This window comes from Hoplias malabaricus, chromosome Y, assembly GCF_029633855.1.
Source record: "Hoplias malabaricus isolate fHopMal1 chromosome Y, fHopMal1.hap1, whole genome shotgun sequence".
In the NCBI taxonomy this organism is placed as follows: domain Eukaryota; kingdom Metazoa; phylum Chordata; class Actinopteri; order Characiformes; family Erythrinidae; genus Hoplias; species Hoplias malabaricus.
In genome coordinates, this window is record NC_089820.1 from 72,934,761 (window position 1) to 72,959,422 (window position 24,662).

At 38.2% G+C, this 24,662-nt stretch overlaps 1 protein-coding gene across 2 annotated transcripts; it reads left to right on the forward strand.

The window, feature by feature from the left end:
* Window positions 1–1,910: 1,910 nt before the first annotated feature.
* On the forward strand, window positions 1,911–16,101 carry LOC136679659 (putative glycerol kinase 5). Of its 2 annotated transcripts, none has more exons than XR_010796565.1 (16): window positions 1,911–2,197; window positions 3,769–3,862; window positions 4,184–4,259; window positions 4,858–4,951; window positions 6,209–6,340; window positions 6,573–6,648; window positions 6,734–6,795; window positions 6,891–6,964; window positions 7,103–7,163; window positions 7,449–7,575; window positions 8,071–8,175; window positions 9,226–9,320; window positions 9,788–9,891; window positions 10,049–10,108; window positions 10,363–10,491; window positions 11,318–11,457. XR_010796565.1 is itself a non-coding variant. In XM_066658306.1 (16 exons), the coding sequence occupies exons 1-16, from the start codon at window positions 2,069–2,071 to the stop codon at window positions 11,482–11,484; spliced, it is 1,590 nt and encodes a 529-aa protein (XP_066514403.1). In that variant the 5' UTR covers window positions 1,911–2,068; the 3' UTR covers window positions 11,485–16,101. The 2 variants fall into 2 exon arrangements, 1 of the variants encoding a protein (XP_066514403.1); XM_066658306.1 differs by having other exon boundaries at window positions 10,358–10,491; window positions 11,318–16,101.
* Window positions 16,102–24,662: the final 8,561 nt, after the last annotated feature.

Genomic DNA, 24,662 nt, shown 5'->3' on the forward strand with positions numbered 1-24,662 from the left:
CTCAGCTCCGCTGTCCACATAGGTGAGGTTTGTAGTTTTACAATTAACCTGTAGCCTAGCTGTAGCTCTGAATACTTTTTAGCCCCCTTTCATCTAATTATTCAATGGCCCAGACCCCCACAGAGCGAGAACAAGTGAATCAGACAAAGCAGCTTTTTTTAAAAAAAAAAAAAAAAACCCTCAGTGTCTCTGCTGAATTAAGAACTAGTTCACCAACTAAAAACACCCAGCCCACAGCATCCTGTGTCCACTGATGGACTAGAGGGCAATCAACACAAACCATGTAGCAACAGATGAGCTATTCTCTTTGACTTTACATTTTTACAACATGGACCAACAAGGTAGGAGTGTCTAACAAAGTGGACAGTGAATGGACACAGGGTTCAAGAACTCCAGCCGCACTGCTGTGTCTGATCCAATCGTACCAGCACAACGTCAGTGTCACTGCATTGCTGAGAATGATTTGCCACCCAAATCATACCAGCTGTTTGGGGTTTCTGCCCATTGAAGAACAGGATGAAAGGGGGTTAAAGCACGCAGAACAACAGCTGGACTACACTGTTTAACTGAAGATATACAAATGTATGTTTAACCAGTGGAGCTAAGCCAAATGACAGGGAATGTAGAGTATAGAAAATGATCAGGTACAGTTTAAATGCAATTAAAATAAATTAACACTCGTACTAACTTATAATTTCTTGAACGGTTCATCATGAACTCTAGACTCAGCAGTAGCAGACACTGGTATATAGCAATATAACATTTTACTGTAATAGCATGTTAATAGCTCCATCATAAATCATTGCATCACTGAACTGTACACTACATGCACTAAGGGCCCATATTGAAAACCATTGATATTATTCTATGCCAGTGAATGAACATTAACTTATAAACCTCTATACAGTGCTTTGCGATTTTATTAGGTTTATAAACGTTTTGGGTTTCGTGTAACATATAATTGTAATTCAAAATTCAAACATTGTCCTGCTCTTGTGGTGTTTTTATGGTCATTGGTGTGTAGTATTAAAATTATAATTGTCCTGTTATTAAACAAAATAAAGCTAAAAGTTAATATTAATACATACTTTTGGATACAGTATTATCCCCAAGAACAGAACAATTTATCACATGCTTTTACAGAGCTTTTTCCAATGCAGTGACCAATATTGCAAAGTATTACTAAAGTTAGTAGTATTACTAAGATAAGAGTCATCCTTATTTGCCACCAAAAATGACAAACGTCATTCAGTACAGACAAATCCAGGACAGTAGGTGTGAGTATAGTGTTTTATTCATAACTTTTACTGATTTTGAATCTGAAAAGCTACACAATTTGTTTTATCACTTCGCCCCTCACTGCACGTGTACAGCAGCGCAGTGTACCTTTAAGTCGAGAACACGCCCATCTATCGACTGATGTGTGACGTAACGTGAACCAGTAGCCGATTCACACCCCTCAATGGAGTTGCGCATTTTTTAGCATTGTAGGGGTGCGCCCTTAACCGTCAGAGAACGCTTGTCTTTAGTTTTTAGTTATAAAAAGTTATTTTTCATTTGCCCATAATTCTCTGAGAGAAATAACACTGTTCATTGATTATGCTGAAGTAAAACGTTTAACCTAGTAGGGCTTGGGCTCGCGTAAATGCTTGAGTGATAGTGATAAGTGTCTGTTAGTTTATGTGTAATATACAGTTATCCGGATGGTTATTTGTGACACAAAAAGCAGTTAAAAACGTCCAGTTTCGGTTTGAAGGACTGGGCGCGTTGTTCCCCATTTGTACAGAAAATGGACTCGTCCGCGGCGCTCGGAACCAATTAGCGCTCGCCACTGTGTCCCGCGTGCCACATATCTTAAAGAAACAGGCTCCAGTAGTTGTATCTCTGAGCTCTGCCACTAAGCGGACCAGAGATCATACAAGTTGAGTCTGTTTGTATTGAGCAAAATCGGTAAACAGGGCTTATCAGAGCTGGTTTATTTAGTCGGAAAATCTTTATGAGGGTCTCCCGCGCGGTCATGAGTCCACATCTGTGGAGGTTCGCGTGATTTGAAGCCCTTTTGTCCGCTATGGGGACGCAGAGAAACGGCTTCAGTAAGAGAGAGAGCTGCGTGCTGTCAGTGGATGTGGGCACCACCTCCATCAGGTGTCATGTTTATGACAAAAAAGCCAATATCAGAGGATCCTGCTCAACTAAGGTAACTTTATACCATCATTACAAACATGTTCGAGCGGACAGAGTGGGGCTGAAATGCTTTGCTCATCCCCCTAAGGGTGTAATCCATGTGACAGGACCCAAACTTGTGCACTCAAATTTCCCCCCAAGCAAAACAGCCTATAGATCACAACACTTAAAGGACAAGTCCACATATGTTTCATGCAGAGTGGTTTTAAAAGTCCGGTTTTAATTTGAAGGAGATTGTGGAGATATTAAAAACTTCTAAATTCTTTTCAATGGTGGTGATAGTAACCAGATGTCTACAAATATATGTTTTTAATTACAGTGCACTGTTCTTCAACGTGTTTCCTCTGAGCTTGGGTTTATAATGTTGTTTAAAGTAAAAAAGTGGTAAAAATTAGATTGACTTAAAGGTGCATTATTTCACCAGAGCGACTGTTTGTGTTAGTTATTCATTTATTGTCTGTAACCGCTTATCAAGTTCGGGGCTGCGGTGGGTCAGGAACCTACCTGGAATCACTGGCCGCAAGGTATGAACACACCCTGGAGGGGGTACCGGTCCTTAGCAGGGTGGCTCATACTCACACATTCACTCACACCTATGGACAAGCTTGAGTAGCCAATGTACCTACCAACGTGTGTTTTTGGACTGTGGGAGGAAACCAGAGCACCCGGAGGACCCTGGAGCTGTGTGAAAGCGACACTACCTGTTCCGCCACCATGCTGTCCTTTTTGTATTGTTGTACTTCACAATTATATCTTGTTATTGTACTGCAAGTGATTAATAGCTTGGTAATACACGCTCAATGTACATTGTCTCAGCTCCACTGACCAGACTGTTCACTTTATAGTTCTACAATTACAGGCTGTAGTCCATACATTGCTCTGCATACGTTGTTAAACCAGTTTTGCCCTCTTGTTCAATGGTCAGGACACCCATAGAGGTATGATTTGGATGGTGGATTATTCTCAGCGCTGCAGTGACACAGATGTGTTAGTGTGTTGTGTTGGCACAAGTGGATCAGTCACAACTGTGCTGCTGGAGTTTGTAAACCCCTAAGTGTCACTGCTGTTCTGAGAATAATCCACTAACTAAAAACATCCAGCCAACAGTATCCTGTGGGCGGCACCCTGTGTCCACTGATGTGTCCACTCACTTTCCACTCTGTCAGACACACATGTTAGGTTCATTGGATACTGCACAGTTTGTGTTGATCGCCCTTTAGTCTCAGTCACAGACACTCCGCCAAAAAGTTGCCTGAGAGTCTGATAATTTTAGCGTGTTTAATTGGTCTCACTGTTAAGATTCTCTCAGCTGCATTCTGATTGGCTCTCTGCCTCCTTCTACACGTCATGCCAAAATTGCAGACTTGTGATTGGTTCTTTTGTCTGATTTTTTTCCAGCAGTATTAGGTGGTTCTTGGCCATGTTAAGGGTGAAAGGCACCAGACTCTCCCTAGAAACTTAAGGCAATGCAAGTGATTCTCTAGTCATTCATCAGTAGACATAGGACGCTGTTTCCTGCATAGCTTTGTTTGGTGGACTATGTCATTTTGATTAAGTGTGTGTGTGTGATTTTTTCCATGTCAGGTCTCCCTGCAGTACCCTGAGCCGGGTCGAGTGGAGATGGACCCTGAGGAGCTGTGGCAGGGGTTTGTTTCAGTGGTGAAAGGAGCTGTACAAGGTTAGAAATCTGAAATATAATCACTCTGCTTTACCAGCACCACAGTTACATAACATATGGACATCAGATGTCACTGCAACATGAGAAAGTACATGGATCTGTGAGGCTAAAGATGAACTGTGTAAACTGTATATATATATATATAACTTTCGAATGTATTATATATTTTATTTTATTTGTAATAGCAATAATAATAATAACGTTTTCATTACTGATTTTAACTATTACTTTGTTTAGAAGTGAGTCGTTTTCTGATTTATCAGATTTTGTCTTCTTTTAATGTGCTGACAGTCCAGGTCCTCTGTTCTCTTCATATTTTAGACTCAGGTTTACAGATGTGTCAGATTGAAGCTCTGGGCATTTCCACGCAGAGAGCCACTTTCACTACCTGGGACAGGTGAGAACATCTTAATCCTTTAATGACAGGAAACCGATCTTTTAAATAATGTCAGTGGCTTGGCACAGAGCTGTGCCAAGGCCCCAGGGCCCAAGTGCCAGCCTCATCCCTGGCTTGTCGGCTCACTGCAGGCCTATTCTGCATTATAACACAGAGATACTATGTGCATTCATTTTTATAAATACAACTCTGAGCATATGAAAACAATTTATATACAGATATCTGTTTTATTAATGCATAAACAAAATAAATTTAGAACCAAATCCCTTTGTGTTATTAATGTATAAACAGTATGATTTTGGAACCAAATCTCTGTGTTATTAATGTATGAACAATATGAACTCAGATCCAGAGTTTTGTGTTATTAATGTATAAAAAGTATGGGGTTATTTCCCAAACAGGGCTTAAGCCTAGTCCTGGAATACACAGCATTCTGTGTAATTCATTGTGATTTTCTATTATAAAGAGTATATAGTCCAGGACTTGGCTTGATCCCGTTGTGGGAAACCTACCCTATGAGTTTAGATCCAGATCTCTGTGTTATTAATGTAAAAACTGTGTGTGCGAGTTTTGGTTGTGTTCTGTGTTGTGTTTTCAGATACACTGGAAAAACGTTCCATAACTTCATCAGCTGGCAGGACCTGAGGGCAGCAGAGATGGTCAGATCCTGGAACAATTCCTGCACCATGAAGGTCAGCACACGAGGTTTATGACCAAATATTAGTTATAGGGACATTCACAGGAATGTGTTCACACTTTTAAAATAATTGATATTAGATATTGAATAATTTGTAGATACTGATTAATACGTTTTAGATACAGAGTAATTCATAATAAATACTGAATAATTCATAGCAGATTCTGAATACATTATCAATACAGAATAATTAATAACGGGATACTAACATATTAATGTTAGGTGTTGTATAATGTTTATTAGTTACTGAATAATCTAAAATATACACAGAATATTTCACAGTTATTAATACATTTCCTGTCAATTAATAATTGATAATAAATACAGAAAATTCATAGTTAATGAATAAGTATTTGTAGAATAAGGTGTAGTTAATTTTATAATTCCTCTGAATTAATAAGTAATGAATCGCTGTTAGCTGTTAATAAAATATTTCCTCAGGTTTTTAAAGATTGTTTTGCAGAGTTAATTCTAGGTTGAATTTCTGAATGAGAAGCTGTCGCAATTTCGTTTTTACAGCAGTGCGTGATGTCAGTCATGTTCTCAAGGGCAGTTTTTGTCAGAAGGAAATGACACACTTTTGTTGAAACAGTGACTTCCCCTTAAAGAGAAACAGCAGCTCTCACTCAACTGAAATGATTTCAGTCCAGATCTCCAGCTGATAAAGAGCTGCAGTGGGAGAACCACTCTCAGCACAAACGCAGCCTGCTCTAGTTTCTGCTCTCACTGTTCATTTCACCAGCTTCACTGACCTTTCTGGAACATTGTGTAATTCTACAATCACAGGCTGTAGTCTCTCTCTTGCCCTGCATAATTTGTCAGCTCCCTTTCATCATGGAGGATCATTCTCATCAGTGTCACTGCAGCACTGAGAATGATCCACTATCCAAATCAGACCTGCTCTGTGGGGTCCTGACCATTTAAGAACAAGGGGAAAGGAGGGTAACAATGTATGGAGAGCAAGAAACTGCCTTTGTAGAAATACAAAGAGCAGAAACCATGAGGTGGCATTAAAAGGAACGTCTACGATTATGGGGAAATGCAGTTCTAAGCACCACATTTTTTAAGGTGGAATGGTATGTTTGATGGAATGTAATGACTGTTTGTACTCGGCTGAAATGTAACTTGTCTGTAACTTTTTATTCACTGTTTGAATTACCACAGAAACCTCAGAGAGACAGAGAGAGAGATGTTTTAATAAGTAAAGTGTGTGTGTGTGTGTGTGTGTGTGTGTGTGTGTCTCATGTATCAGACTGTTCATGGAGTGATGAAGATGCTGCACTTCCTCACTCGTCAGAAGCGTTTTTTAGCAGCGAGTTTAGTAGTGTTTACTCCTCAACACGTCTCTCTACGACTCGCCTGGATGTTACTCAACAATCCTCAAGTACTGCACCTTTACTCAGTATCCCTCAGGTTCTGCACCTTTACTCAACATCCCTCAAGTACCACACATTAAATTAGCAACCCTTAGGTACCACACATTTACTCAGCATCCCTTCGAACACTGCACCTTTACTCAGAATCCCATATTGTACCACACCTTATATAACTTTACTCAACAATGATAATCCTGTGAGTTAATCTCTCTCTCTCTCTTTGTCTCTCTCTCTCTCTAGTTAAAGCAGGCAGTTGATGAAGGGCGGTGTCTCTTTGGGACCATTGACACTTGGCTGCTTTATAAACTCACTAAAGGTAAACTTAACTTTATCCTTTCAAATTTTTGTGAAATTTTTACATTGTATACAACAGTTATTGATGTTTGTGTGTATCTCTTCAGGTTTGGTCCACGCCACAGATTATTCCAATGCCAGCTCCACTGCAATATTCGATTCATATCAGGTTTAACAGAGTTCATTTTCCTCAAATTCCTAAGATTTATTGGTGGTTATCACAGTGTAACCATGTTAGCATCAACCCATGTTTGTCTATTTCAGATGTGCTGGAGTGTGTTTCTGTGTTCTCTCCTCTCTCTACCTCTCTCCATCCTCCCCAGAGTCTACAACACCTGGTAAAATATCACTCACCCATTCATTCATTATATAGTTATAAACAAAACATTATTAATATCTCTTTCTCTCTCTCTCTCTCTCTCTCTCTCTCTCTCTCTCTCTCTCTCTCTCTCTCTCTCTCTCTCTCTCTCTCTCAGCCACAATTTTGGCTCATCTGATCCCACCATCTTTGGGGTTCCTATTCCAATCATGTCGGTTGTGAGTATTAGTTGTTCATTTATATGAAAAAAAAAAAAAAGTAACATATTGTAGTGTTAATATTTAGAGGGAGCAGCCAAAAAAGACATTGTTAATATTTACTTTGTTGTGATCCTTTAGATGTGATTGTGTAAATATATAACCACCAGGTTATGATTATTGTTGTTATAGAATGATGTAATTTTGTATAATCTGCTGATTGTTGTTAAAGAGATTGTGTAGATGTTTTTGTTATTGTTGTATAATATTAAGGCACTGTTATGAGTTGATTTTGATTGTTTATAGATGGCTGACCAGCAGGCGGCAATGTTTGGCGAGTGCTGCTTTGATATAGGAGATGTTAAGATCACCATGGGAACCGGCACCTTCATGGACATCAACACAGGGAACAAACCACACACCTCAGTGGCAGGTACACACACACACACACACACATACACAACACTCTCACTTCATCAATACACTCAGACCCAGGGTAAACAATGCAGATACATAATAGTAATAGCGCATGTCTACCGTTACCCTGATTTCTTTAGATATTCTACATCTGCACGTGTGCAGAAACAGCTGGATAAAGACCAGTTTCCCTGGAAATGTATTTATTTATACCCTATATATTTCTAAATTCTAAAATATGCCTAAATTCTAAAGTAATCCTAAATAAACATCTACTATATTTAAATAAGGACCTATTTTCACAAGTTGTGATAACTGGTGAGTTGGTACTGTATTGGTGATAACTGGGTGACTCATGTAGATTTCACAAGTGAGTGATAACTGGTAAGTTTATTGTTGATAACTGGGTGATTCATGTGGACTCTCATTTTTGTTTTCTCATTCTCAGACTAATCCAGTCCTCTTCTTCTTTCTTCCATCTCTCTTATTTTATTACAACCCCCCGCCCCAGGTTTATATCCTCTGGTGGGGTGGAAGATTGGTTCCGAGGTGGTTTATCTCGCTGAGGGCAACGCTGCTGGAACAGGAACCGCTATTAAATGGGCTCAGGAGATTGGTCAGTTATATTCATATTTAACTTTCTCTAGAACACACAACTGTCTCACGGCTGCGGTATTAAAGGGATTGTTTAGTACATAATTAAATGTGCAATTTCCATCTTCTACATTTTGGTTTCTGAACAGGTTTGTAACCAAATTTTATTGAACATTATTGTGCAACTCCCTCCAAGAAATATAATTTTCAATAACACTGGAGTTGTGTCACTCTGTAATAATAAAATAAAACACATGGGGATCTGCCCGAATCTGTCACTTCAGCTGACAATTGCCAGGCTTGCTAGCACCTTTATAGTAATGCCAGTTATGGCACTTTTCCACTGCATGGTTGGAATATACTAGACTCTACTCTCTGATCTGAATTCAACAGCTCCCCCGAAATCTCAAAACCCCTGTCATCTCTTAACGGGAACAGCGGGCTTTGGAAACCACAGAAAACAGCAGCGCCAGTAATGATACACGTTGTTTATTCATCATCATCGTCAACAGTTCAAATTTGTGTCCTTCCTTGTTGCAGCATCCAGATCTTACTGGATTATTTTGTCGGCCATCAATCCAAGGAGCTTTTGAACCTCTTCAAAAGACCACGTGTAGTTTCCCGTGCTGTCGTTGTGAGTCAGATAAAAACAAATGTGATCTCTGCTGTAGCTGGAGATTTTATACATGGCAAGTTTGTGCTGGACGCCTGCATTACGTGGCATAGAGTGATGACGCTCTGTGGACAATCAGCGCTCTGCAATGTTTTGTCCTTACTCAGCTTGGTTGGAACCAGGAGAGAGCAGGGTCTAAAAAAGAACCCAGTTCCAGAACCAGAACCAAATTTACCTGATGGAAAAGCAGAAAAGCTAAGTAGAGTCGTGTATGGACAATGCAGTGGAAAAGCAGCCTTAGTGAGCCAGTGTTTCTGGCCCCTGATGATGCCCTGCTCGTGCTGTGCTTGTCCTGGAGGATGGAGTCCTGTAGCTGTTTTTGCTTTGCATTAGTCTGCTGCTCCTGTGTTAAACGCAAGATGGTCAGTGATGTATTTTTCTTGCTATCTTCTTCTTCAGAACTGTTCTCTGATGTGAAGGAGACAGTGTCCATGGCCAACAGTGTGAAGGATTCAGACGGAGTGTGTTTCGTTCCCTCCTTCAGTGGTTTACAGGTTGGCTTTACACTTGAATGTGTTTATAACAGACACAGAAATTACGTACCGGAGCAATGAGTAAGAAAGAGAGTTAAGGCAGTTTTGTAATTCAGAACTCTCCTGCAGTGTTAATCACATGGGGCCCTCACATGTGAGGCATCTGGGAACTTTCACAATGTATCATAAATTCACACAGTCCTTGCATCAGGGGGTCATCAGCACTGTGCACAGAACACAATCACAGTTGAGCTAAAGCTTCAAGACATTGACTCTGTAATCGCTCTGGTGTGTTTGTTTTGGTTTTAATGTCTCTTTTGTTGTTTTTCTTTCCTGCGTTCACTTGAGTGCAGGCAGTTTTTAGTAAGTCACTTTTAGTTTAGTTACTCACAGATATATTCACACTCAGTTTATCTGCTTTTCTTTGTAAACTGTGTGTGTATTAAAACATTTGTGTGTGTGTGTGTGTGTGTATGTGTGTGTTTCAGGCTCCTTTAAATGACCCAAAAGCATGTGCTGCGTTTATGGGCCTAAAACCGTCCACCACCAAGAGCCACCTTGTCCGAGCCATTTTGGAGTCCATTGCCTTCAGGTGGGCTCCTTTTTCAACCTCTATGTGCGGGACCTGGTCTACGGAACATAAACTGATTCATTCATGAAGACAGAGCAGTTTGTGTATGGAATGGTACCTGCACTGCTCCGTGTACCAGTTGAACCCAATGTTTAACTGTATTAATGTTATGTTTCAGGAACAAGCAGCTGTTTGATGTTATGCTTCGAGAAACACGAATTCCCATCACTAGAATAAGGTCTGTCCGTTTCCTTGTCATCTTACATCTAACTGACAAAACAGTGGGAAAATTTTTAAAATTTGAATTACAAATATATGTTACACAAAATGTGTTTTAAAAAGTATTTTTACACTATATAACTAGTTGTAATGTATTTCATGTCTTGTATAGTTATCTACAGAAGTGTAGAATTGCAGTGTTTACCGGCTGAGAGGTGAAAAAAAGAGTTAATCCCCTGTGTATGTTTGTGTATGTTTGCGTTTAAAGGGCAGATGGTGGCGTTTGTGTTAATGACTTTGTCATGCAGCTGACCACGGATCTTTTGGGGCGTAAGATCTTGCGCTCCTCTCATTTTGACATGTCCTGCCTGGGAGCGGCCTTCGTGGCGGGGCTCGGAGTAGGTAAGAGTAAACACTAATGTAGATCTAGTTGCTGGTTTATTTGTCGGTTCTTTGAGACCCTCAGTGTTGAGCTGATCTTCTCACTGTAGAAGGATGGACACAGACAGCTGTGTATATTTTCAGATCTGAAGTCTTTTTTTAAAATATAATTTATTTAAAATAATGAAACGTCTGTGACGTTCTTTGGTCAAAACCCTACAAGTACCACAGCAGCATTCTTCCCGTATAAGCCCGTTTTCAGTGACTGTTCCTTTAAATGATAATGAGCCGCTCGCTGTTCACCCCAACCCAAGGGCAGAGCGGTGAGGAGTGATGAGTAGGAGCTCTGAATTTTTGCCTTTTTTGCTTGGTTCTCTTTCCTCTCTTTTCGCATTTTCTCAGTTTTTACTCAGTAATCTTATTTCTCTGTGCTCCTTGTGTCTGTTTTGCTGCATTTGAACCTTGTCTTTACGCTCTCACATGTATATGGGTCTAGCGCTTTGATTGGACTCAGACAAGGTTGTGGGGCAATTCTAAAATCTCTGCACTTGACATCAGAAACGGAGCAGAATCATAATGGCTCATTTTATCCCATGTTTTCTGACTTAGGCAGCACACAGAAAACTGACTGAGTGGTCTTGTTTCACAGTGTGTGGGTTGGTGGACTCCAGTTCCACACAATAATGTTAATATGCACAGAACATGAGAATTCTTCCTGTGTCCCTGTGTTTAACTGCTGTTGATCTGATGAAGATGGTTTTGTGAGGGATGTGTTATGGGTCCCAATTTTTCATGTAGTTCTTGATTCATTTTGTGACATCTTTCTCTCTCTCTCTCTCTCTCTCAGGTTACTGGAAGAATAAAGAGGAGCTGAAGAAGCTGCAGATGACTGACCATCTGTTTCTTCCTCTGAGTGGTAAAGGGGATTTGTGTAAAAATGGAGTTTATAAACCTGTCCTTCAGAGCTGGGAGGAGGCTCTTCAGAGGTCAATGCACTGGTACAGTCAGTCTTAATGGAGCCGGACACTGAGCATCCACTGTGTTTAGTTCTGTATAACTTTACTTGCTGACCATTTTTTAAGATAAACCTACCATCTGGAGTATTTTTTAGGTGCAGGGGGCTCAGACAGTAACACATCACACACGTCACACTCACATTAGTGGCCAATTTCACAATTTCAAGTCACAAATGAATTAATTACATAAACATAACAGTTTATTTTTCTATTATATTTATTATGCCAAAAATGATCAATTCAGCAGATGAATTGAGATTGTGAAAATGTTTTAACGAGGCAAAATTCTGATTATACTTAAGTGTTTGTTTCTCTGAAGTTGTGAAGTTGCATACAACTGGACATGGATGGTGTTTCCAATAAAATGGCCAATAAGATTAAATAGTAAATCGATGGAGCTGATGAGAGGAACCTCAGTGTTGGGACACAACAGGGGACGGATTTATCTGTAGGAATCAGTCAGTCTAGAGAGGATGAGAACAGACACAAATCACAAAGTGGAAGTGATGGAGCTGAGTCTGACATGAGTTAGAGTGGTGTTTGTGATCCTGAACTAATCATCAGCACCAGAGACTGACCTCACTGATGCCCCTGGGGTGGAATGCCATCACATCCCCTGACAGCAATGTACTGATATCTAATGTACAACCTTCTCAGAAGAGCGGCAAAGAGGAGTACACTCCTGATGGATGCCATTCATTTCATAAGAAATTTTAGTTGAGCATGTGTCCACAAACTTTTGGCCATTTAGTGTATGTCTGAAATATATTGGCCGTAGTAACTCTGATCTGATCTGAGCTCAGTAAATGCTGCTTATTTCTCCTCAGTAGACTGTATTGACTAGTGAAACATGGATTGTGAGACCAGCGCTCTTTACACTTCTCTCTCATTTAAGTAGAGTTTGCAAGTGTTTTATTTTCCTGTTTTGTCTGAGACACACACACACATACTCAGTTTAAAGGCATAAAAGTAAATTTATCTTTGCAAAAATGAGTTTAAAATTAATCATATTAAATTAAAAAACAAATAAATATGCACCTACTTTCACTTTTATTTCTTTAGTTAAGGTTTAAATCCTTGGGACATAAGTCCAGAAAATTCTTGCTGATTTCCTCATCAGTGAGTCATCCCCTCCGATTGTGCACACACATGTCCCCTAGCCTCTGAGACTTGTAAAACAAACCCACTGCTTCTTTACGAAGTGATGCTCACGCAATGCCATTGACCGCCTTACTACACTGGAGAACACACACTGCCCAGATCTGTCACATCAACCCAAGGACACTAGTGCCATGAGCAGAGATATTGAGGATAGGGAGGGCCATCCTACCCACCCAGAGAGTAAGGATATCTGTGCTCTCTATGACCCCCAGGCTCAGACAACTGAGGCAAAGGGGATAAGACCAGTGATCTCCTAAACATATGCCCAATGCCTTGACCACTGAATGACTCTAACCCTCTTTTTAATTGTTATTTCCAGCGTGTGCAGGACTTTACTCTGTGCTCCATTCTGATAAAACACCCGTCTTATGTTTATGAGGTCACACCCAGGGCAATAGCATTTATCTAGAGCTTTCTTTTCACCACAGACACAGCTCTGTTAGGATAGTGATCTGGTGAATCACACTAGGCTGTGAGACTGTTCTGTATTACACTGATATTCTGATATTCTTTATCCTCTTCTTCGCTGAGTTTAGAACTTGATAATAGGATTTTTAAAAAGTTTTACAAACAACTGCTTTATTACAAACTAATGCTCAAATACACACTAGACATTAAATAATCCAAATGGATTAGTTTCTGAGTAAAGATGAAGATAAATAAGAGTCTTCCTTTGAACAATGGTTTATACTAAAATCAGTCCTGGGCAAACTTTCAAACACAACAAATATGTTTGGCCTTAAATACAAACAGAGAGCTACTGAGTTCTGGATCTGGACAAAACTGTGACTTTTATCTTTAAATTTTACATCACATTATTAAGGAGGGTAATAGAATTACGCTATAACATGTGATTTGTTATTGTGATCAGTGTTGTTTATGTTGTGGAGGGCTGCTGTCCTCCAAATATTTTCTATTTTGTGTTGTTTTTATTTGTTTTATGGCTAAAGATCTTAAAACCAAGTGATGCAGATAACGTTTACTCTAATGAATAATCGTTTTATTGCTGAATTATATCTTATGTTGATGCTCAAATTCCAGCATAGTTCTAGTTCACTCACTTGGAGTTAGATATAAAAGTAATATTCCAGTTTGTGTGGATGATATTTATAGGATTTCGGTCAGTTTTGTGTACACAAAGTGTAATCTAAGACTAAATACCGGGTCAAATTTTTGTTTATTCAGAATATAGACTTAATCCGTGGACCTAATATAATAATTAGACATTTATTTGTAATGTTTTACCACAGACTGCCATTTTTGCTTCAAATATTCCAAATGTATTTTTCCATATATACAGTCTAGGTTACCTTTTACACTCAGTTATGAAGACTGTAAAGACTGTGAGCCTGTAAAAGTAAATACTAATTATAAAAAAAAAAAGAGCAACCTAACAGAGCATTGTCACTGCAGAGAAAACCATGTATCTCCAGAACACACTGAGCTCAGGGGTGGGAAAGCCATTCAGTTTTATTTTTATATGGTTTAGTCTATATTTTCTGCATTTACTTGTACATTCTCATACAAACATAAACAACAGTGTTCAACAGATTATTGTTAGTGGCAATGTTTTTCATTTACACAAAAGACAGCTTTATAATATAAAATAAATATTAAAAAAAGTTTAAAACCCATATTTGAGGTACATGGTACTTTTGCATAATGATGCTGTCAAACTTTAATGATTTACCTGAAAAGCATTGCTGTGTGTTTAATATAATTTAATATGGACTGTGTCATAGGAAGTGCCTTTCAGAGAATTCAGATTGTTGAAATTATACTGAAGACAGGGCTGTAATATAAATGTGCACAAAAAATGGTTTGTTTTAGTTTACTCAGTTTTGTTGCAGAAAGTGACAGGTTGTGTGTCATATATATATATATATATAATTTTTTTTTCTTTTTACAGTGGTGCCGAAAACACTGCACACAAATTTTAAAGTTTAAAATGTTACACCAAAATTGTATTCTTTAAAGAGCAATTCCATGCCTAATTTTCATATTTTTCTATAGCTCTGTGGTTAGGATGTAAACACAAGGAAGGAGAGAGTTGTGGTTGTAAAGAGCACATTGTACAGTGGAGGTGCATGGAACCAGACGTCTTGCACTAAAAGACACATGGCTGATGTCTGACTGAATATGGTGATTTTTAAACTCATTCAGGACACTGTAATGTAGAGAATAATTTCTTAAGATGTCCGCTCATCATCACTCCATATAGAGCTCTTTCGAGGGGTGGTTGTGAAGAGTTAAAATGCTGGGTGTGTATTAGAGATGAGATGAATGGTTCCATTCACCACCACTAAAAGGAAGTCTGAATCTCTACAATCAGCCACGGCAGAGCAGATCCCTCTACATTACTGTGGTTTCACCTCAAACAGAGGACAATGTAAGAATTTTGAAAAATAGGTGGAATTCTGATTTTTCTAAAGCAAATCCTGAAGGATTAGAGTGGTCTCAATCAAAGCCTCAAATAATGTTGATACTGCAATGAAAGCCTGAAAGTCCATTTTCTCCTCCTTGTACCTTTGTATCCTTTGCATAACCAGAGTGACCATTGCCCCCTGTTTGTTTATTGTTTTCCTGTTTTATTTTAAATCAGTGTCATCAATATTTGTGCCAAGTGTGAGTTTAGGAAGTAACCTTAAATGTTTTAAAATTAAAATCTAATAATCATAGTGGTTACAGACTGAAACTCTTTAAAGCAGTGTGCCTTTAATAATATTTTAGAAACTGTGTTTCAAACAATTCACCTTGCTAAAGTTTAAAGAAGCACTTCAGAGTTTTCAGCCTAATCTATATCTACTTTGTGTTCTGTATCAGTCAACACATTAAAATCATTGTCTATTTTATCAGCTCTACTGACCCTACATACAGGTGCACTATGTAGTTCTACAATTACAGACTGTAGTACAGCTATTGCTCTGTATACTTGGTTAGCCGCATGACTAACAATGTATGCAGAGTAACAGATAGGCTAGTCTGTAATTATAGAACCACAAAGGGCACCATTAGGGTCAGTGACGTGGATAAAAAGGACAACAAGTGTAGAAAGAATAAGGCTATTTTAACGTTATGGCTGTTTTGTGTATGGTTGAATACCACTGAAAATTATTTCAAAACAATTCCTTAAACAGTAAAGTTGTTGAATCAGCCCATAGACTTCCAATATAACCAGACAATGAGCTGATGTATGTTCTTATATTTTCTGTGTTTTTGAGAGCATGCGGAATTGAATTTCTGTGGTAACTGACTCTGCATTACTGATGGGATAGAGACTATGCTGAAAACTGATGAGATACTTCTTTATCGGTTTTTTGTATGTTTACTGATGGAGGCCTGACCAAGTCTAACTACACTCTCCGACTGTGAACACTAAGCGGAGTGTATGGCAGTAACCCAGTGTGATTTTAGACAGAAATACTGATATTATTTCACAGCAAAGCAACAGAATTGTCCAAGTTTGTCCTTCTAGGTGTTATTTCTAAATAAAATCAGTAATATATTACTTTGTATGTGTGTCTTTTATGAATCTAAAGCATGATGTGATCCTACAAATAAACAACATTTATATTTATATAAGCAATTATACACGAGATTCCTCCGGGTCCTCCGGTTTCCTCACACAGTCCAAAAACACATGTTGCAGGTGGATTGGCGACTCGAAAGTGTCCGTAGGTCTGAGTGTGTGAGTGAATGTGTGAGTGTCTGTGTTGCCCTGTGAAGGACTGGCGCCTCCACCAGGGTGTATTCCCGCCTTGCGCCCAATGATTCCAGGTAGGCTCTGGACCCACCGCGACCCTAAATTGGATAAGCGGTTACAGATAATGAATGGATTATACACGAGAGGGAGAGCTGTAACGCAAGATATGGGCACGGGCATGCGCCGAGTGCCGAAGATTAGTGCATAAGTGCCAATATCTCACGTTATAGCAAGGACCTCGAGTCATTAAAATGTCACGGTTTAACCATTTTTTTACAGCGAATTCGGATCGTCTTGATTTTATATCATACACTAAACGATGCCAAGTTCTCTCTGTTTAAGTTAAAAGTGAGTGGTTTGTAGTATCGCTCCCAGAGCCGTGCTGAGCTGGTGAACAAGAGCAGCGGAGAAAAAAGACGCGCCTCGACTCGAGTTAAATACAATCACAGAACCACACAGACGTAGCCAATTACTTTTTTATTTATTTCCGACGTTCTTTTATTTACAAATCCGAAAGCAGATAAAAGTCCACTGCGCCATAACCCTTTACTCTGTTCAATATAATGTGCGCGAAAGGAAAATAAACCGGATCGCCGCTGGGTGAAAAAGTCCAGGCACAAATGGCACTGGAGTCAAGCTATCCGCACTTTGGAAACTGACGGTCAAGCCATCCGCGCTTCAAATCCGAATGCACGTATAGGCGCGTCATTACGGTTTTTCATTGCGGAGAACACCACATCCGCTTTGGGACAGATAGAGAGTCTGAAACCCGCGTTTGAGCAGCGATGTCTCTGTTACTAAATAAATGCACGCAATGCTAAAATGGACTAAATGGGCTAAAATTAACAAGCCATTAGGAATATATTTCGTTTTAAATCTCTTTAAAGAGGCAAAACACGCTTTGATTATTTCATACATTTACGTATTTTTTTTTACTTTTCTATAAACACTTAACTGGCTTTGAATAGTAATCCTGGTGGACATGTAGAAATACAGATTACATTTTACTGTCATTAAACAGAGGGAGCTCACTGTATAATATTCTCATGGATTTATACTGAATACCTACCAATATGGATTTCTCAAAAATTACCCATAATGCCTAAACCATTCCACTGTCATTAAACAGAGGGACCTCGAGGCTATTACCTTTATGATTTTGGTAGAATTTCACTGTGTACTTTTCTCATAAACTCATACTGAATATTACCAATATGGATTTCTCAAAGATTACCCATAATGCCTAAACCATTCCACTGCCATTAAACAGAGGGGCCTCTTGGCTATCAGCTGTATGATTTTGGCAAAATTTCACTGTATACTTTTCTCATAAACACATATTACATACGTACTGATATGGATTTCTCCAAATTTACCCATAATGCCTAAACCATTCCACTGCCATTAAACAGAGGGGCCTCCTGGCTATCGGCTGTATGATTTTGGTGTAATTTCACTGTGTACTTTTCTCATAAACTCATACTGAACATTTACCAATATGGATTTCTGAAAAATTACCCATAATGCCTAAACCATTCCACTGTCATTAAACAGAGGGGCCTCTTGACTATTAACTGTATGATTTTGGTAGAATTTCACTGTGTACTTTTCTCATAAACACATACTGAATATTACCAATGTGGATTTCTCAAAAATTACCCATAATGCCTAAACCATTCCACTGTCATTAAACAGAGGGGCCCCTTGGCTATCAGCTGTATGATTTTGGTAAAATTTCACTGTATACTTTTCTCATAAACTCATACTGAATACATTCCAATATGGATTTCTCAAAAATTACCCATAATGCCTAAACCATTGTACTGTCATTAAACAGAGGGACCTCTTGGCTATCAGCTGTATGATTTTGGTAGAATTTCACTGTGTACTTTTCTCATAAACACATACTGAATATTACCAATATGGATTTCTCAAAAATTACCCATAATGCCTAAACCATTGTACTGTCATTAAACAGAGGGGCCTCTTGGCTATCAGCTGTATGATTTTGGTAGAATTTCACTGTGTACTTTTCTCATAAACACATATTACATACGTACTGATATGTATTTCTCAAAGATTACCCATAATGCCTAAACCATTGTACTGTCATTAAAAAGAGGGACCTCTTGGCTATTACCTGTATGATTTTGGTAGAATTTCACTGTGTACTTTTCTCATAAACACATACTGAATATTACCAATATGGATTTCTCAAAAATTACCCATAATGCCTAAACCATTCCACTGTCATTAAACAGAGGGGCCTCTTGGCTATCAGCTGTATGATTTTGGTAGAATTTCACTGTGTACTTTTCTCATAAACACATACTGAATATTACCAACATGGATTTCTCAAAAATTACCCATAATGCCTAAACCATTCCACTGTCATTAAACAGAGGGGCCTCTTGGCTATCAGCTGCATGATTTTGGTAGAATTTCACTGTGTACTTTTCTCATAAACACATACTGAATATTACCAATATGGATTTCTCAAAAATTACCCATAATGCCTAAACCATTCCACTGTCATTAAACAGAGGGGCCTCTTGGCTATCAGCTGTATGATTTTGGTAGAATTTCACTGTGTACTTTTCTCATAAACACATACTGAATATTACCAACATGGATTTCTCAAAAATTACCCATAATGCCTAAACCATTCCACTGTCATTAACTAGAGGGGCCTCTTGGCTATCAGCTGTATGATTTTGGCAAAATTTCACTGTATACTTTTCTCATAAACTCATACTGAATAAATTCCAATATGGATTTCTCAAAAATTACCCATAATGCCTAAACCATTCCACTGTCATTAAACAGAGGGGCCCCTTGGCTATCAGCTGTATGATTTTGGTAGAATTTCACTGTGTACTTTTCTCATAAACTCATACTGAATATTACTAACATGGATTTCTCAAAAATTACCCATAATGCCTAAACCATTGTACTGTCATTAAAAAGAGGGACCTCTTGTCTACCAACTGTATGATTTTGTTAAGATTTCACTGTATACTTTTCTCATAAAGTCATACTCAATATATACCGATATGGATTTCTCAAGAATTACCCATAATGCCTAAACCATTCTACTCTTATTAAACAGAGGGACCTCTTGGCTATCAGCTGTATGATTTTGGCAAAATTTCACTGTATACTTTTCTCATAAACTCATACTGAATACATTCCTATATGGATTTCTCAAAAATTACCCATAATGCCTAAACCATTCCACTGTCATTAAACAGAGGGGCCCCTTGGCTATCAGCTGTATGATTTTGGTAGAATTTCACTGTGTGCTTTTTTCATAAACACATACTGAATATTACCAATATGGATTTCTCAAAAATTACCCATAATGCCTAAACCATTCTACTCTTATTAAACAGAGGGACCTCTTGGCTATCAGCTGTATGATTTTTACAGAATTTCACTGTATATGCTTCGCATAGATAAGAAAGATATTTTCTGAAGCCCATGGGAAAGGACCTTGTGCATTTTCATATCATATGGCAAAAGCATTTGAGTTACAGTTGTTTTTCTGTGATGCTTGGAAGGCAGACTGCACAGCTGTTTTTAAACAGAATCTGGAAATACACAGTAATTCAAGTTCTTCATAATTTTGATAATTATTAACGTTCAAGTTGTTAGGATGTTGGAGTTGGGGGCGTTAGAGGTGGTTTGGTATTGGTTGGAAACTAACCCTAGCTGTCTATGTTTTTGAACATAACCTACATGACAACCAATCAAATGAGAGCATCCATCCGCTACAGAGCAACCCAGAGTACAGCATGCCATACTTATGTAACTGTAGGGAAGAGACCACTGATGCAACAGCAGAATATATAGTGCCTTGCGAAAGTATTTGGCCCCCTTGAACTTTTCAAACTTTTGCCACATTTCAGGATTCAAACATAAATATATGAAATTTTAATTTTTCTGTGAAGAATCAACAACAAGTGGGACACAATCGTGAATAAAATAAAATATCAAATAAAAAACTGAAAAGTGGGGCATGCAATATTATTCGGCCCTCTTAATAATATTGCATATTTTATTTTATTCACGATTGTGTCCCACTTGTTGTTGATTCTTCACAGAAAAATTAAAATTTCATATATTTATGTTTGAATCCTGAAATGTGGCAAAAGTTTGAAAAGTTCAAGGGGGCCAAATACTTTCGCAAGGCACTATATATTCTGCTGTTGCATCAGTGGTCTCTTCCCTACAGTTACATAAGTATGGCATGCTGTACTCTGGGTTGCTCTGTAGCGGATGGATGCTCTCATTTGATTGGTTGTCATGTAGGTTATGTTCAAAAACATAGACAGCTAGGGTTAGTTTCCAACCAATACCAAACCACCTCTAACGCCCCCAACTCCAACATCCTAACAACTTGAACGTTAATAATTATCAAAATTATGAAGAACTTGAATTACTGTGTATTTCCAGATTCTGTTTAAAAACAGCTGTGCAGTCTGCCTTCCAAGCATCACAGAAAAACAACTGTAACTCAAATGCTTTTGCCATATGATATGAAAATGCACAAGGTCCTTTCCCATGGGCTTCAGAAAATATCTTTCTTATCTATGCGAAGCATATACAGTGAAATTCTGTAAAAATCATACAGCTGATAGCCAAGAGGTCCCTCTGTTTAATAAGAGTAGAATGGTTTAGGCATTATGGGTAATTTTTGAGAAATCCATATTGGTAATATTCAGTATGTGTTTATGAAAAAAGCACACAGTGAAATTCTACCAAAATCATACAGCTGATAGCCAAGGGGCCCCTCTGTTTAATGACAGTGGAATGGTTTAGGCATTATGGGTAATTTTTGAGAAATCCATATAGGAATGTATTCAGTATGAGTTTATGAGAAAAGTATACAGTGAAATTTTGCCAAAATCATACAGCTGATAGCCAAGAGGCCCCTCTAGTTAATGACAGTGGAATGGTTTAGGCATTATGGGTAATTTTTGAGAAATCCATGTTGGTAATATTCAGTATGTGTTTATGAGAAAAGTACACAGTGAAATTCTACCAAAATCATACAGCTGATAGCCAAGAGGCCCCTCTGTTTAATGACAGTGGAATGGTTTAGGCATTATGGGTAATTTTTGAGAAATCCATATTGGTAATATTCAGTATGTGTTTATGAGAAAAGTACACAGTGAAATTCTACCAAAATCATACAGCTGATAGCCAAGAGGCCCCTCTGTTTAATGACAGTGGAATGGTTTAGGCATTATGGGTAATTTTTGAGAAATCCATATTGGTAATATTCAGTATGTGTTTATGAGAAAAGTACACAGTGAAATTCTACCAAAATCATGCAGCTGATAGCCAAGAGGCCCCTCTGTTTAATGACAGTGGAATGGTTTAGGCATTATGGGTAATTTTTGAGAAATCCATGTTGGTAATATTCAGTATGTGTTTATGAGAAAAGTACACAGTGAAATTCTACCAAAATCATACAGCTGATAGCCAAGAGGCCCCTCTGTTTAATGACAGTGGAATGGTTTAGGCATTATGGGTAATTTTTGAGAAATCCATATTGGTAAAATTCAGTATGTGTTTATGAGAAAAGTACACAGTGAAATTCTACCAAAATCATACAGGTAATAGCCAAGAGGTCCCTCTTTTTAATGACAGTACAATGGTTTAGGCATTATGGGTAATCTTTGAGAAATACATATCAGTACGTATGTAATATGTGTTTATGAGAAAAGTACACAGTGAAATTCTACCAAAATCATACAGCTGATAGCCAAGAGGCCCCTCTGTTTAATGACAGTACAATGGTTTAGGCATTATGGGTAATTTTTGAGAAATCCATATTGGTAATATTCAGTATGTGTTTATGAGAAAAGTACACAGTGAAATTCTACCAAAATCATACAGCTGATAGCCAAGGGGCCCCTCTGTTTAATGACAGTGGAATGGTTTAGGCATTATGGGTAATTTTTGAGAAATCCATATTGGTAATATTCAGTATGTGTTTATGAGAAAAGTACACAGTGAAATTCTACCAAAATCATGCAGCTGATAGCCAAGAGGCCCCTCTGTTTAATGACAGTGGAATGGTTTAGGCATTATGGGTAATTTTTGAGAAATCCATGTTGGTAATATTCAGTATGTGTTTATGAGAAAAGTACACAGTGAAATTCTACCAAAATCATACAGCTGATAGCCAAGAGGCCCCTCTGTTTAATGACAGTGGAATGGTTTAGGCATTATGGGTAATTTTTGAGAAATCCATATTGGTAATATTCAGTATGTGTTTATGAGAAAAGTACACAGTGAAATTCTACCAAAATCATACAGGTAATAGCCAAGAGGTCCCTCTTTTTAATGACAGTACAATGGTTTAGGCATTATGGGTAATCTTTGAGAAATACATATCAGTACGTATGTAATATGTGTTTATGAGAAAAGTACACAGTGAAATTCTACCAAAATCATACAGCTGATAGCCAAGAGGTCCCTCTGTTTAATGACAGTACAATGGTTTAGGCATTATGGGTAATTTTTGAGAAATCCACATTGGTAATATTCAGTATGTGTTTATGAGAAACGTACACAGTGAAATTCTACCAAAATAATACAGCTGATAGCCAAGAGGTCCCTCTGTTTAATGACAGTGGAATGGTTTAGGCATTATGGGTAATTTTTGAGAAATCCATATTGGAATTTATTCAGTATGAGTTTATGAGAAAAGTACACAGTGAAATTCTACCAAAATCATACAGCTGATAGCCAAGAGGTCCCTCTGTTTAATGACAGTGGAATGGTTTAGGCATTATGGGTAAATTTTGAGAAATCCATGTTAGTAATATTCCGTATGAGTTTATGAGAAAAGTACACAGTGAAATTCTACCAAAATCATACAGGTAATAGCCAAGAGGTCCCTCTGTTTAATGACAGTGGAATGGTTTAGGCATTATGGGTAATTTTTGAGAAATCCATATCAGTACGTATGTAATATGTGTTTATGAGAAAAGTACACAGTGAAATTCTACCAAAATCATACAGCTGATAGCCAAGAGGCCCCTCTGTTTAATGACAGTACAATGGTTTAGGCATTATGGGTAATTTTTGAGAAATCCACATTGGTAATATTCAGTATGTGTTTATGAGAAAAGTACACAGTGAAATTCTACCAAAATCATACAGCTGATAGCCAAGAGGTCCCTCTGTTTAATGGCAGTGGAATGGTTTAGGCATTATGGGTAATTTTTGAGAAATCCACATTGGTAATATTCAGTATGTGTTTATGAGAAAAGTACACAGTGAAATTCTACCAAAATCATACAGTTAATAGCCAAGAGGCCCCTCTGTTTAATGACAGTGGAATGGTTTAGGCATTATGGGTAATTTTTCAGAAATCCATATTGGTAAATGTTCAGTATGAGTTTATGAGAAAAGTACACAGTGAAATTCTACCAAAATCATACAGGTAATAACCAAGAGGTCCCTCTGTTTAATGACAGTGGAATGGTTTAGGCATTATGGGTAAATTTTGAGAAATCCATGTTAGTAATATTCAGTATGAGTTTATGAGAAAAGTACACAGTGAAATTCTACCAAAATCATACAGGTAATAACCAAGAGGTCCCTCTTTTTAATGACAGTGGAATGGTTTAGGCATTATGGGCAGTTTTTGAGAAATCCATATTGCTAAGTATTCAGTATAAATCCATGAGAATATTATAGTGAGCTCCCTCTGTTTAATGACAGTAAAATGTAATCTGTATTTCTACATGTCCACCAGGATTACTATTCAAAGCCAGTTAAGTGTTTATAGAAAAGTAAAAAATACGTAAATATATGAAATAATCAAAGCATGTTTTGCCTTTTTAAAGTGATTTAAAACGAAATATATTCCTAATGGCTTGTTAATTTTAGTCCATTTTAGCATTGCGTGCATTTATTTATTAACAGAGACATCGCTACTCAAACGCGGGTTTCAGACTCTCTATCTGTCCCAAAGCGGACGTGGTGTTCTCCGCAATGAAAAACCGTAATGACGCGCCTATACGTGCATTCGGATTTGAAGTGCGGATGGCTTGACCGTCAGTTTCCAAAGTGCGGATAGCTTGACTCCAGTCAAATGGCATCGTTGCTAAGTTACGTGTATTTTGCGGAGTGATACCTGAAGAGCTTCGGTTAGAGTGCAATTATCGTGTAATATTGGCACTCCTGGAACGTCTCTCGGCCAATCACATTGCAGGGTCGGAACTAACTGGTACAATCAAACAGTACGACCATCACAATGTGGCTCTCAGATCCGTAAACTGACCATTTCGCCT

Coding starts and splice junctions, on each gene's coding strand:
- LOC136679659 (XM_066658306.1), top strand. CDS start 2,069: ATGGGGACGCAGAGAAACGGCTTCAGTAAGAGAGAGAGCTGCGTGCTG. Junction 6,341..6,572: donor TGTTACTCAACAATCCTCAA/GTACTGCACCTT, acceptor CTCTCTCTCTAG/TTAAAGCAGGCAGTTGATGA. Junction 9,321..9,787: donor CCTCCTTCAGTGGTTTACAG/GTTGGCTTTACA, acceptor TGTGTGTTTCAG/GCTCCTTTAAATGACCCAAA.